At 39.1% G+C, this 16,308-nt stretch overlaps 1 protein-coding gene across 1 annotated transcript in view; it reads right to left on the reverse strand.

Moving 5' to 3' along the window:
- Positions 1-15,695, reverse strand: part of KLHL13 (kelch like family member 13) — a gene marked incomplete at its 5' end in the record, with an annotated part of 38,005 nt that extends 22,310 nt beyond the window's left edge. The window contains 4 exon segments of the mRNA XM_084269280.1: positions 360-501; positions 15,024-15,126; positions 15,129-15,136; positions 15,616-15,695. Of these exon segments, the coding sequence (XP_084125406.1) occupies positions 360-501; positions 15,024-15,126; positions 15,129-15,136; positions 15,616-15,695 (333 nt within the window).
- Positions 15,696-16,308: the final 613 nt, after the last annotated feature.

Consider the following 16,308-nt stretch of genomic DNA (forward strand, 5'->3'; position numbering starts at 1 on the left):
CTAAGGCAGCTTGTACCAGGCGATGGTACAAGCATTCACATAACATTGTTATATCCAAGTGAGTTTCTCTGATGCAGCTGTTATTTCATAGTTGAAGTATTATCTCATAGAAACTGAGAGTGGAAAGGAGAAGACGAGGGATTCTCCCCAAGCTGTTGGTAAAAGTTGAATCTTTAACTCTCAGGAAAAGAGGTTACAAGCCACGTTTGCTTGTGGGCATTGTCAGCACAGCACACTAATGTGTGGGGTTTTTGAGGCTTTTTAGGAATTACTAGTCTGAAAGTCTGTAGTGGAAGCACTATTTAGAGCAGCCAAAATTCTCATTACAGAACAATACTGATACAAGAATATTTAATTACCTGTAATACCACAGAACTGTGAGTGTTGCTGGTGAAAAATCTTGTGGTCCCTGTCTTTGAAGACTGTAGATGGGCAGAGACGCCCATATCGCTGCTACCAAGAGATACTTTCATATGAGGATCCTCCTCTTCCACCAGAGATCTAAAAAGAGTAGAACAAAAAAAACTTAAGACCAGACTAATTTCATTCAGTGCTTTTGCGTTTTAAAACCAGAGTCTAGGATGAAAGGTAACAGTTCAGAGGTTATAGATCAAAAAACAGCAGGATCAGTCCTTAGTGGTCCCCTTCAGCTAATCTAAGGAAGCAAAGTGTTAACGGTCCCTAAAACAGCATGACTCCAAAACCTTAAGTTTTGGCTAATAATTTTTCCTTTCCTTCCACCCTCACCAAGACACTTGCAAACTGTTTTATTTCTCTGTATGCTTCAAGTATTATAGGATGCCAGTTTTCAAAATCAAGTATTTTACCAGATTTCCTAGAAAAACTAAAAGATTGAAAGTCTAAGCACAATATTACATCTCAATAATTCCATTCTTAGGGCATGCATTACCTTGCTCAAATATGAGCATAGTAATAGAGAATATAGATAGTGAAGTTTTAGGCTGTAACTTTAAGCTATCTTTAGAAACACAAAGCTAGAAGAAATGTACTGCAGGCAACCACTTGATAATTTTAATTTAAGATTTGTTGGTGTGAAGTCAATACTTATGTTTTTGATTCCAAGCAATTACTGTCCAAATCTACATAAGAAGGGCTAATTTTAGGTAGAACTGTTAAAGAATTACTGCACTATTATTAGCCTTCCATTTTAATCTTGAGATGCAAATGAGGTTTACATAAAGAGATATGCATATGAGTTTCTAACTATGCTAACCTGTAATTATTATAAAATGTAAATAAATTTAATCTCCAGAAATATTAACAATAACTAGTTCCTGTAATTTCTGTGATCTAATATACTACCTATTAGCATGCATAGCAGTATAATGCATATATACACACAGTTAATTAGCAAACATAAGCTGTTAGTCCACAGATTATTAAAAAGACTCCATGTTTCAAAAGAAAAAAGAAGTCATAGCAGTTTGACATAATCGCTGCAAATCTCAGATACAAGATTTCCAATTTTAAACATGCAGGTGCACACATTGGCCTCCGAGCTAGTTTCAGAAATTACTTTAAATAGGTGACAAGGATGTGCTCAAATTCCCCTCTCCCCAAGATTTGACTGTGATCACTGTGTAAGGGCAGGCTGGAATTTGCAGATGATAAAAAGTAATTTTCATACATTTCCCCCACAGAATGTTGGGTTTTTTTTTTTTGGAAAAAATATTTATCCCCAATTTTGCTGGGTACTTAAGACTACGTAGAGCAGTTTCTGAAACTCACGCTTTACGCTGATAGAACTGATGTGTCTTGTTCAAACCCATGAGTACATAAGGTCAGCTATGAAAACATTCCAAACAAATTAACCATTCCACAGAGCACATGGGTTTGAAACAGTGAGTTTACACACACAGAGGTAACAACAGATCATAGGAACAAGAGTACATCAATAGCTTTGACTACTAATGTAGCAACCCAAGACCTAGACATCTGAAAAAATTCATAAACGTGGATGTATTGCAGCATGCAAGAATCATCTGTGAAACAGAACTCTCTATTTTATATTTAAAAAATAAAATCCTGAGTGCAGTTTTACTGGGCATACCCTAGAAAAGGGCACTCCAAACTGTCTTTGGCACCCATCAAGTGCATACAACGAAGCAACCCAGCAGCAAAGCAGTTGCTAACCCACGACCCAAAATATTTCTTGACTTTGTCCTAGGGTGTTTTGGGTTTTGGTGGGGGGAGGAGAGAGTTTTGTTTGGTTTACTTTTAATAAAAATCACATCAAGGGAAGAGTCTAACCATCTCAAAAGACATTCAGTCTCTAAAATTGTACGTGTCTTCCTAAGAAGAAATATTAAATCATGTGGGGAGACTTGTAAGCGTGGGCAGGAAGGAACCGCAGATTCAACTGGCACGAATCTGAGTGCAGGAAGTGTCAAAGCAGATAGCCATGGTACCAAGGGGCTTTTAAAACACTTTTTCTAAACTCAGAAGAAAATAGAAGATGTACACATCAGTTAAGATCATCAGGAAAAGAAACCTACAAGTAAACCAACATTCCTGGCTGCTTGGAGAGGTCTTTTTACCACAATTGCCACATACACCACGCTGCGTTATTTCCCGACAGCCAGCACACTTCATTAGCTTTACAAATGAATGCAAGACCTTGACCAGGATTCATTTATTCCTGGTGATAATAGAAGCATTTTCCTCAACAGGCTACTTGACATACAACCTCCGAGCTTTGTCCTAAGGGTCCTCCAGAGCACAAGATGCCTTGTTATAACTGCACAGCCAGAGGATACAATATATTGCAAAATACGTGCAACACTTACACACCCATTGGACATGCCAGGCGTGGCCAGAAGCAGCTATTTCCTCTACCCTATTTTCATCACATAACAGGCAGTTGGCTAATACTCATGTCACACATACAAGTTCAGCAGCTCACAACTTGATGCTCTTCTGCAGAAGAGATTTTCACTCTGTCTTTTCACACTTACTGGTACATAGGAGCAGGAATTTGTGTATGAGAATTAGACATTAAAAACTGTGAACTTCCACGTTAAAGATCTACCAGATCTTTATATAAATGTTACAGTTCTCATCTCAAATACACAGCTGCATATGACTCCACAACAATAAATGGGAAGATAACTAAATTATATTATTCCTACACTGTTTTTTTTGCTTTAATTTAAAACCACCATGACAGATAGAAAGATTGGGGAAGTTGGAGAGGTTTTGTGGGGTTTTGTTGGGATGATTGGTTTGGCTGTTAAATACACCACCTTGTTTCCTGCAGCTGAACAGTCTGGGAAGGCTGAGCACCCTCTCCCATTATGCACAAAGTGACATTGAGGAGCTGGGTTTGGCAGGAGTTACAGTGCAAGTCAGCAGTAAGACCTGACGAAAGCACACTGATCTCCTGCATCCCAGCCTCGTGACATTCACCAAGAGGGAAAGAGCATTCCCAGAGCAACCAGAAATTATGAGTTTGTCATTGACTTCGTACCGGTTTCAACATTTATCTTCACACAACAAGAGAAATCCCTCTTTGTAAGACAGAGTGAAAAAGCAGCAGCTCCTACAGGCTGCGTTGATACCAATAGACAAAGAAACTGCAAACCCAAGTGCCATGTCATAGACAGCGAGAGTCATTTAGAACTGCCCTGCAAAGAAATTTCTAACTACACAGAATGTAACTTCTGTTTGGGGGGCTGTAAAGTGAATATTCAGAAATAACTCTGCCATTCACACCCAGAACAGATGGGTAACATGCTTTCTGTCTGACCAAATTCCCAATAAAAACACAGTACATACATCTGTCCTGTTTGGACATGTACCAAAGGTGGTATTTACACTCATTAACATAGGTCTGCTAAGCACTATAATTAATTAGATAATAATGAATGGAAACATATTGATTTTTTTTACTTTAAGTACAGTATATCACAATTAAGCATATTACCAAAGAAGAAAACTAATTCATTTTCTATTTCATTTTGTTCTTCTGATCGATAGAAAGCATTAAACAATATGTGCAGCGGCAACATTTTTAACCAGGGTTACAAAAAAAGTTGGAGGAGACAGTGAACACAGTGATAATTCACAACAAGTTGGTCTAAATGTGAACATTTAGAGCCGGTAGAACACTGTAGTGTTAAACTTGAAACACTCCCTTGTTCTTAATGTGAAATAAATATTAACATTGCAATGGCAAAGCAGAGGAGCTGCCTGATTCTTTCTGCAACCTCTGGGCAGCAGCAGCTTGTGGTTCAGGGAAAGGCACCAGAGGTTAATTAGTGGCTATCACAGAATAAGCTGTCAGTCACAATTTTCTTTCTATCCTTATGTCAACTCAAGTACAGCACACTTTTTCACAAGCTACTGTAACTAAACATGCTTTTCTCATGACTCCACATTAATTCTCAACAATTCCAACGGGGATTTTTGCTGCCATGATATATGGAATGTGCATTAAATGGATATTAATTTTATACCTTAATTTTCTAATTCCCTGACAATTTTGAAGGAAGATAGCTTTGCTAGCTACCATTTAAAAATATCAAAGTAAGTTTTCTCTCTGTTGATGATTGCTCACTAGATTTGCTTTCATTTATTCTCTCTAAAGTCGTAATTTTTCAACTTATTCATCTACTAAAAGGTACCTGAACACCCTCTTTGAAAATCCACGCAATTAGCAATTACTTTAGAGCTAGAAAGGCCATATAAGCCAAATGTTGGGCTTTTTTTGAAAAAAAAAAAAAGTGGAAGAAAAAAATCACAATAGCATTGCCAAGCTAATGTGAAGTCACACTGACTTGTTAGGTTTGAAGTTTTTTGGGTATTTTCATAGACAGAGGAAAAACTAAGGACCCTAGTAGAGAAAACAGCTAAAATTGGAACAATTAAACAATAGTATTGAATATTTTATTGCTTTAAAGCATTACCAGGTATATAATTCCCCTACATCTTGTCACAACACGGGACAAAATACAGTGGGGTAACAAGACCACTGTTTGTCTTCTGCTAAGAAAAATAAGATGGGAAAGAATCTCAGTAGGTCTTCATGAGTTTCTAGGTTTAATTATTAGCTCTTGCAATTACAAGTGGTGTAAGTAAATAAATATACACACTGGCACAAACATTCAGGAGCTTCAGATTCCACGTGAATACTAAATAAGCAATTTGAAAACACACAGACCAAAGCATTTACAGGACTTCTGTCCATGATTGTTCCGAATTCTGCATGGAACCTCTCTAGATTATCTGGAGAGGATTACTGAAATTGTGTGAACTGACTTTAAAGGAGAAGCTGAAGTACATACACAGCAGGAGAGCCACCAAGACTGTGACCAGGACCGCATAGGAGATGCCGACACATTCAGACCCAGATTCTGAGCCTTACTCACTCGATCCTGAGCTGGAAGGTTCCTGACATATCTGGCTGTGCACATCTTTAGCTTAATTGCTATTTGCACCTTCCTTCAAAATATAATTTAAGTAGCAGAACTTTCCAGCAAATACTGACAAATCTTTTTGAACTATCTGGTGTTACAACACCATGCACAGACGTAAATTTCTTTCTAAATCACTTCACAAATACTAACCAGTTAAAACAACTCGGAGGCATCCAGGTCAGCCATGATAAGCAGGGATTTGTGGAAGCTAGGACATTTTTTAGTCTCAGCTAGAATATTCGAATTATGGAGTTGCCTTTTTGTACAGAGCTCAGTGCAGGAATGAAATTAAATAACACTGTGTTACAATGATTTCTTCAGAAGTTGTTGAACTCATTGCGATGGAAGAGAAATAAGGCAACTATGATTATCATTAGGGATTTGTTCATTTACATCAGCAAACCATTGATCTGTTTGAAATTGCCAGAGCATAGAGCAGAGTCTTTGAAAACAGAGTAAGGAGATCAGCCTACAGCTACAGATATTTCAGAGTGCATGTTCTCTGATTTATTTAAAACCCACAGTCTTTACATAACTCAGTAAAAGCTTGCCAAAGCCATATTGGCCAGACAGTGAATTCTTAATTTGGTGAAGCTCAACAGCTTGTTTTTGAAAGGATTATAACCTTATTTTCTCTGTCAAATTACTGTTCGATGAACCATGACTGCAAGTGTTCTGGTCACTGGTAAATGGCATCTTCAGCAATCACTTCTGGCATGTGCCAGTACTCTGGTATTTATCAGCAAAGAAACAGATTTCAATTTCATATGAAGATATTCTTATTTACAAGACAAACCTTTACTATTTTACGATCATAAATACAGTATGCTACAGGTCTATCCTACACATGCAGCTAACGCATGTATTTTCCTAATGAACCTATGAAATACAATGAAACTTTCCTTTACTGTTAGGTACAGAGTAATTCTTTACTTTGAATGCATAATCTGCCAAAAAGTATTTTAGTATGCTTAGTCTGCCAAAAAATAATTTAAGTATTGACTATCTTACTGTCTTCCCATTATGAACAGATGTTCCAGCCTCGTGAGTAATGAATTTAGGAATTCCCCAACAAATTAAATGGCCACCTAGGAGCTCAATAAGCATAACTGAAATGGCAGCATCGAATAAAAGAAAATCTCATCATGCTTCTATTAAGAAATTCAAATATTAATGTAATGATGACCAAATTATGCAATCATGGTATTTTACATCTCTTCCATAGCTTCTACAACATACACTTTCAGGAAAACCGGTTCTCCCTTAAAATAACATCCCACCCTTACACTTGTCATCCCTTAAAATAACATCTCATCCTTTTATTACTGTTTTTTCACAGGAGTTTCTAACTTACATCCTTTGTGGTATCAGTAACCCAGTAAAACTAGGCAGTTTTACAATTTGTTAATGGTTTCGTCTCACAAAAATACAGTAAAAGTTTGTATGGGAAATGCAGTTTGCATTATTTTAAAATAGATGCATGGCTCTAGCTAGAAAAGGTCACTTCTGTTCCAAAAGGTTGACAGAGCAAGTTAAGTCCTCTCTTAACAGACCAACAGTTCAGCAGACTTCAGTTCTTGTTTTGGGGGCATACAGGTACTGAGATAGGCTGCTGCTAAAGATATGAAAGTAGGATGAAGATGAGAACAGCGCTGGAAGGCAGGACCAAAATGACCTGTGATACACACAAAGCAGTAGGAATAGGAATCATGGCTTTTTTTCCTTTCTTATTATGACTACCAGTCCCATGCTATCAGCTTCAGATGTCGCTGCTTGGACCGAAAGTTCAAAGGCTGTGATTTTAATAGATGAACCAGAGGCTGGTAGCCTAACTAGAAACACTTCGCATTTATCAGTTTCTGCTTTCCTTCAAGATGCTGTTTTAATGCTTTCCACTCAAAAGGGGCCACCAGAACCAGGGGTTTGCAAACCTTTATCTCAAGTGAGTTAAACGCTGTATTTTAACTACTGAGAGTGCAATTTTCCTAAGTGGCCAGCGCAAAATACTGCTCACCTTGGGCAATGCTCCATGTTTATATTTGAATGCCTCACTTTTCACACTTGACCTTGCTTATAGATCAGAAGGACAGCAATAACAGCCAAACAACTAAACATCTGTTTAGTAACTTGATACTGAGCTCTTCTATGTCTCCACCCCAGGAGAAAGGCATAAAATAAAGCATGCTGTTTCTTAAAATTAAAAAAAAGAACTAGATGTTCCTCTATTAATTTTCCATCTTTCCTCTATACTAAGGGTGTTCTGTAAAAGGAGACCAGAAAACCTGGCTCTGTACAGCAGAGCAAACCAGTGAGAAGTGGCATTTTCCTTTCACAAGGACCCTGGCCAACAGCAATAGGAGAAGAGGCTACGGGGCTTCCAAACCCCCAATCCAGCAGAGAACAAAGATTGTTTCTGGACACATGATGACGGGCAGCAAGGAGAAGCAGGTAGGTCTCCAATTCTAGCTGCAGTTTGGAGACAGCTACAGCATGAGGTGCTCACTGAAACTACCACCATAAGAAAGGGAAACTATGTACTCAAGCAGTGTAGCCTGAGGAGATCCCGAAGCACAGTCCCCAACAGGAGCAAGGCCATGATGGGAACTGTCTTGAAGGACAGGGACACCAGACCTTGTTCAACCATGATCAGGCTCATGGTAACCTACTTAAGCTCTTCTAGAAGCAAAGTTCTGGAGATGAGTGCATAAAAGTCAAGCCTTTAACCTTTCTTTCGGTTTTGATGGGGGAGAGGGTGCTGGGTTTGTTCTGATTTTTTAAATACAGTGAAGTCTTTCAGTGATGGCCAGATAGGACAATGGGCACAAGCTGGAGTATAGGAAGTTCCATGTGAATATAAGGAGAAACTTTTTTACTGTGAGGGTGACAGAGCCCTGGGCCAGGCTGCCCAGAGAGGTTGTGGAGTCTCCTTCTCTGAAGCCATTCAAAAGCCACCTGGATGTGTTCCTGTGTGATTTAGTCTGGGTGATCCTGCTCTGGCAGGGGGGTTGGACTAGATGGTCTTTTGAGATCCCTTTCAACTCCGAATGTTCTGTGATTGTGACATCAACACACTGTCACCATCTTGAGAAAAAGTTTCTGCCCAAGCACACAAGCCCACAGTGTCAACTAGAAACACACAGGTGGTTGAAGATGCAATCGCTGTTCCAACCTGTGGATGGGAGTGGAAAGGAGGACAACACAGAAACAACACCCCTTAAACCTTTTCATATCACTTCAAAGTAAGGTTACACTGGGACCAAAGCCAGCCAAGAGCAGACTGAGCAACATCTCAACCCTTTTAGCATGATTTCCCAAGGATCCGTGCACAGACTACACGCTCCTCAAAAGTCCTTCTTAAGTAACTGAACTATCAGAGGTCTCAAGCTGTTTGCAGCATAATTACAGCCCACTGGTTAATTCAAATTTGTTTTCCACAGAAACAAAGCAATATTTGGCTCAGTCATTACTATAAAGCTTTTGTTCCTAACAGTATTTAGTCTCTCTGGGAGCCTTAGTATCACATCCACATTTATCTATTTGACAAAGGGTTTACATTCAGTGAGCCATTTGTACCTTAAATTTGCAGACTCCGATTGTTTAACGATGCTAAATTAGAAACGGTTCTCTAATGACTTTTTGCCAAAGTTGGTGTTAAGTCTATTGATTCCTGCTATTAGAACTAGAAAAAGCAAAGTGAATACACATGCTTTGTAGCTTTTCTACAGAAGGAAAACTACTACTTTATTTCCTTGACATTCAAAAAGGTAAAAACACAGTCACTCAGAGGTTTCACAGTTTAGGCTGGACTGAAACTGCACATCCTTGTCTCTGTTCTTTATATCTGGCCTTAAAAGTTCAAAAGGCAAGTCATACTAGCAAGGCAGCTCGCTTAGTGTTTTGTAATTCATAGGAATTAGGATAAACATCTTGCATGCACCAGCAGATTGCAGTTCTACCTGGTGTGTCTTTAAATTAGGTTGTCATACACAGAGAAACTAAGTTTGCAGAATGGTTCCTTAGAGACAAAACCCTATATATGTCTAAGGTGACACCTGCACGTTCAAGATTCTGGCTGCAGGACATACATCTCCCTGCACTCCTGTAACAAATTTAGGAGCAACTCCTTTCCAGAGTGTTGACCTTTTCCCCCTGTATGCTACACAGATTAATTCTGATAGCTTCAAAGCCAGTAAGAGAGTAGACATCATTCTGATATTGGGGTTTGTTAATTAACTGCTGCTCTTCCTGCTGCCTAGGTCTGCTCTACCATTCCTCTTGCTTTGTCACTTCTCACAGTTGTTTTAGCATTCCTTTATTACAATCTCCTGGGAAGAACTGGGGGGTAGGGGTGGTGGTGAGGGGTGTAATTACTTCATATCACACGGTATTTTTCCCTTATATTATAAAGAGCTTAAATCTAAGCATGTCAGATATCAGGTGTGGGCGACCTGTCAATCCCATGGGAAAAGCGCCACGTTTTCGCAACAATCTCAGTCACTGCAGAACAAAATATTACAGCAATAATATGGATGTGCTCTTCCACTTTAGTGTTATAGCTGCACATTATTACACTACAATTCCCACTATTACCATTTCGAACAAGTGACTATTATTTTAAACCCCCAATATTCACCAAGTGCTTTATAGAAATCCATAGGTATCTCCATCCAAACTTCAGCAACACCGCGTAACACGACAAAAGCCAGGCAGTAGAAAGTGATTGCACAACACCATTTTTTCCCACAATAACAAGGAAATAATGGCAAGAACGACAAACTGGCAGAACTGACATCCTGGCAGAACAGGCTGAGTAACAGTCAAGATAATTCAATAAAGACGCTTTAGCATGTCACAACATAACGTCAATATTACAACATCACACTGGGTAAGAGGAATGTGATTTTGAGGACCTGTAAGTCACAGCATCACAGATAAAGGTATGCCCAGAAAAAAACATCACTAGCACTGGGAAATTTCACAATCAGGAATGGGCTTTTTTTGGGTTTTTTTCCCCAGTTTATTACAGCAATGAAATTTCACCCTTTGAGTTGACTATCATCTATTGAAATACCCATTATTGACAAAGCAAAAGTAAGCCTAACAGGCACAAAGCCGAACTCTACGTAGGAAACTGCTGGGATTAAAAGCAGTCTTATTTATCAGATATAAACCACTTCTATTCCACACCCATCCAATTCACCTGTCTGCATCCATGGTCAGGTTAGTTTCCAAAATATTTGGGGTGACCTACACACTGACTTACAACACATTGAAATTTGAACTATCCAGGAGTAATTGCTTGAAAGGGAAACACTGCCAAAGACAGGCAAGTGTTTTGGTGTGAATACAGTGTCGTCTGTCAAATGCTCAAGAGCCCAACAAAAGGGCTTATTTATGGAAATAAAAAACCCAATGAAGACAGTAGACTCGTAGGGTGGTCTCACAAAGGAGAGCTGCCTAATACAGATGGTCTGATGAATTATGCATACACACCTTTTCCCATTTAAGTATATATCACTGTATGGCATAAATTCAAAGAGCTCATTGTGGGGTAAATCAAAGATTTGAAAAAAGATACAAACGCATTAACCTATATGACCTACATAAGCAGCTAAAACTAAAACTGATTACTCCAGAGTATTAAGAATTTATTCTATTTTTCTGCACAGTACCTGATTTCCATTACTGCAAACCATTTCCTGTCGGACAAGTGGCTCAGGATAGACAGACTGTGTTGCAAACCCTTTGATGGCAATATATTTGGAGTATCACATTTGTGTATTTTTCCTAACACTAGTCAGTTATTTATGAAAACACATGCAAAGGATAATTTCCAATTAAAATATCAACACAGTATTCCATGTAAAAGTAGAGAAGGCATTAAGTTTACAAATTGGTTATTCTGCATTAAGATTTTTTTGGTTTACTTATTTTTAAACTTCATGTTGGAGACTGAAAACGTGTAACTAAACATTCATCTTTCCAGAAAATAGCTAACATGTCATAGGCTTATGGAATAAGTCTGTGTCACAGTATTTATAGAATAAAGCTATGTCATAGTATTTCTGAAAACTATTTCTGCATTATTGAATTTGTTGTACTTCGCAGATGCCCATCATAATACTTTAGCCTTTATGGTTTCTGCAAACATTTCTTCCATTTGTGTTCATGAAACATGCGTGTAACTTCAGAAAACATAAATTACATTGCTCCTGTAAGTCAGAATTCTCCTCTTAGTTTTTAATGTATCAGAAGACAACCCGTGAACTTGCTGAAGCTGCTCACCTGCCGACATAATACAACCTACTGTCACCTAGGTCTGTCCCCACATTGTCAAAAGCAAGCACAAATAGGAGTATCATTTCACTAGTGGAGCATAAACTTCATGTAACAGCTTTCACACTCATCTTGACAAAAGGAATCTCTATTCTAAACCCCAATACCATGTGTCATGAAAAGAAATGTAAAGCAGCTTGACTAAGTCACATGCATGCACACGTATCTGCATATTCTTAACTTGTACACTAAGCCAGGCTGCATTACACCTACGTGTAGTGGTCACATGCCAATGCTTCAACTCCAATACTACCTAATTTTCCCTACGCAATGTCACTGGATCTCTCTATCAACCTGGGGGAAAGCTCAACCTACCCTGGACCGGTTCCACCAGAAGCCAGGGAACATCTGCATTTCCCTTCAGAGGGACCCCTTCACCCTCTGTATAATGTGAAGATACCTCTTGCATTCAGGACATCCTGAAAATATCCCTAATAACTAACTGGTGGGCAACAAAACCACCAGCCAAGAGGAATCAGTTCACAGCTGCTCCTTCCCACTGCCAGAAAAGCAGCACCAGACTTCCCAGTAACCGAACCGCATCCTCGCCTACAAAGTGCTCAGCTCAACTCCAGTAGGTCTTTCATTTCATGTGCTACCTGGCCACGGGTTTCTCTGCAGCAGAGAACTCTCTGGGAGGAGCTCTGTTCCCCACCTGGGGAACAGCCACCAACTTTTCAAATGGAGACTGCAGCTAAACCGCCTCAGCTGTGCAGCTTGCAGGACAGTTCACGGCTTTACAGGGGCACTTTGTATGTAGACAACGGCTTCAGCAAGAAGCCAAATGTGCTCAAGACCACCAGTCTCAACATTTCAATACAGGGAAACTGAGGCAGACTTCAGATATCAGGTACAGAGGCACCAAAAAAACCACCCACCCCACTAACAAAATTTGTGTGTCCCAACAATCAGTTTAACCTCCACAGAAGTTCCCTGTACATCATGGGCAGGGGAAGCTGTTAATGTTAAGGTCAACTTTATTAGAAATATGTGCAAATGTGGAATTTCAGTTTAAGTACCAAAAAAAGCCAAATCACCCAAAAGATCCCCGTGCTTTACATTCCTAATTACACTACAAATCTATTTTATCATCTTAAAATGTCAAGTATTAAAGGGATTAAAAGCTCAGCTATACCTTTGTATACTCTAGACCCAAAATATCAAGTACAGAAGCGTTTGTCCGTAAATTCAAGAGTTCTGTGGTCATTTATTTTACATTAACACATGTTCCGTTTCACACAGCACTTTGTCCCAAATCTTTCACTCAAATCATGAGCCTTTCACCAGCGTCATGAGAACTTATAAACACGAACGTGAAAAGCATCAGATCATGTAAAATATCAGTAAATTAAGCTCTACAGTGAAAATAGGGAATCCCACCACCTATTTTACTGGTCACCCTAAATTACAAGGTTGTTTTTATCGGTTGATACATACTGCCTAATCAAATAGGTGCCATTTTGTAGTGTTTCTCATTCTTTATTATAAAGTATAATTTTAATGTTAAGAGTCCTAATGATGTCAGGACTGTGTGCTAGTGAAGAAACATCTCCATAAGCACCGGGATGTATTGACTCATTATAAAAAAAGATAATTAAGGCTGCTCATCACATATTTCTCATGCTCCAGATAAGCTCAGTGTCTTATAGTTAAGCATGATCACTAAACCTGTTCACATACTTTCAACACAGAGGTAATTAGCTACATGATCTCCATCATAAAAGCCAGAGCATACACGGAGCTAGATTAGAAATTTAAAGACAAAAACACAAAGGAAATAATCAGTTTCAGCAGCTGATAGATCACACTAGGTATCTCTGATTTTTCTTGCGTTTTGTACTACAGTTTAAGAACAAAAACCAGAGCATGCACCAACCAAGACAGTTTCCCTGAAATAGGTTCAAAAGCCTAACAACTCTCTTTTTATCCCGATGCTTTCTTTGTATTAAGCCACATTTCTCCAAAAAAAAAAAAACCACTCTTAGGGAGCAATTTATTAGAAATCGCTTGTTTTCTGGTAGCCTTAAGCATACTTGATGCATCCAGTGAGTGAAAAGGCTGAAGCCTCTCCATGAAAAATAACCTTACAATTGGAGAGTGCCCAGCACAGGTCGCACAGAGCCCGGTTAGCTCCTCAAACCCCAGCCTTTCTGACTGAGAACAATAGTGACCACGCACACAGCGTTGTCTTCTTTCAGCTCTACTGCTTCTCAATGCAATTCTCAGCAACAACCAAAAAAGAGACGACATTTAAGGGACCTGTAAATACCTATTTCTTAAAGGATGTCCCTATAGCTGCCGAAGCAAAAGCCTATAGACAAAAAGGCAATACAAGCTTAGAAGTAATAATATTGTAAATACCATGCTGGAATACTACTGGAAAGTAATAGTCTTTATAGTAATTAGCAGATAGGGAAGTCTTTTACACTGTTACTTGTGCATTTTAAAGCAACTCTTCCTCATTTTGAGAGAGCTGCTTCCTTAAGTAAAGGCAGAAACAATTCAGTAGATGCTTAGGTTTATTTCACAGAAGGAAAAAAGCCACCTGTATATGCTAACACAGAACTCACAGCAACAAAAGGTGAACAAAAGCTCCACCGAGGTTTGGCAAGACAAAGGCATCCTGCGCTTCCATGTGTTATTAAGATACTCTTTCATGTGAAGCTACTTTACATGGACAAACAACGTAACTATATTTAAGCATCCAGACAGGAGTGATCTACATTTATGTTTTAAGCTTTTATCAGAAGTTTTTAAAAAAGACATTCCATTTGTATCAAGGCTAAGACTTTCAAAAATAAAATAAGATCAAAGCAAGATGATTTGTTTTATACAAGAACTTACATGAACAAAAGTGCAGTACAATACAGGTGATTCCATGTTTAATTTCCGAGTGCAATAGGAGAAGGAAACGTTAGCATATACACTACAAAGAAAGCCTGCCTCAAAGCTTCACTTGCCAATTCAAGATCTGCTCTACAAATTAACAGCAACACAAACTTTTCAAATGAACACATAGGATATTATTATGAACATGGCTTAAATCTGCACAATTTCTCTACAGTTCAACAAAGAGGGAAAGACTCGACACAACATCCATCATGAAACATCCAGGATAAAATCTGGGGGTCTACATAGAAAACAAGGTAAAATTCTGAGTGCCAATGTCATTTAATATATAACAGGGCATTTTGCCACAGGGTAGTCTCACGAAAGCAATCCCACCTTATTATCCTCATTTCTCTCACTTACATGTATGCTGGAGAAAGTGGCGATGACCTGGATGTTTTAAGCACAGGAACTGGGAATTTCCAGATAGCAGGAGAGCTCGTTTTCCATTTCAATGGCATGTTGTCACCACGGTACTACAATAACAGTAAACAGCGTTTCCATAACAGACTACCAACTAGGACTTCCATTCCACACGCTACTGACACAGCAGTGGCTGCTGCTAGGAACAAGGAAATGATTCTGCCAATGCCCTTAAACCGATGCTTCCAATCTGTAAAACAGGGCTGCAAGGCATCTCCTTTTAAATCCTGCTGTCCCCTAAAGCAATATGATGATTCTATCCTTCTAACTCAACAATAGTGCCACCTCGTTAGGGAAGCGCTGACTGCAGTATATGTTTAAAAAAAAAAGAAAGACTGCACCGTGCACACCAGCACAATGCAGCTTTATATAATAAAAGCAGCTAATTTTTAAAGAACTGTTTCTGATGCTATTGTTCTACCTTAACAGGGACACTGCAGCACTGTACTATATTCTCTTCCTATTAACCTCATTTCTGACCAATGGAAGCAGAAAAAAAAAATGGGTTTCATATGAAAATGAAACAACATACCTACTCAGAATACACTTGTCATCCTCTGAACATTCTTCTTTTGAGCTGCAACAATACAAATGGGATATAAATCTCAGCATAGCCTTAGGCCACGGCTAATAGAGATCAGTGACTAAAATCAGCAGCCTGTTTTCCTCCTGTGCAAGCTCTGACCAAACAATACAAGAATGCCATTATGGAAAAAGCCCATTGCAAAAATCGGTCCTTCTAATCCATAGCTAGGAAGACAAAATAAAGCATAAATCACTGCAGGTTTCTGCATGCTCTTCTAATAGCTTCTGGATCGGGATGCTCTCATTTTCCTATTCTCATTTCCAAGGAGGATGTGCAAAATCTCATGCATTTTACAACATGCTAAGGGAACACAAATATCACTCTGCTTCTCTGCTGCAGAAGACAGAGTAGCACGCTGCTATTAGCAGTCCTCGTAGGGACGCTATCAACAATCTAATTCTGAACACCCCCCCCCAGCAGCACACAAATTGCCTGAAGAACTGACGAAGCAGAGAGTCACGCAGGTGTCCATCGGGGACCACTCTGCTGCTCCGTGCTCTGCTCCGTGACCTCCCGGGGCTGATGACAGTGGGAAGCATAGAAAGGAACGGAGAATTTAATCACCTATCGTGCATAAGAGCAGCAGGTTTCTAGGGAAAAAGAAGGCACAGCTTCAACTATATGGACTCCCTTATAGGA

Source organism: Gallinula chloropus (genome assembly GCF_964237585.1).
Source record: "Gallinula chloropus genome assembly, chromosome: 11".
NCBI classification, from domain to species: Eukaryota; Metazoa; Chordata; class Aves; order Gruiformes; family Rallidae; genus Gallinula; species Gallinula chloropus.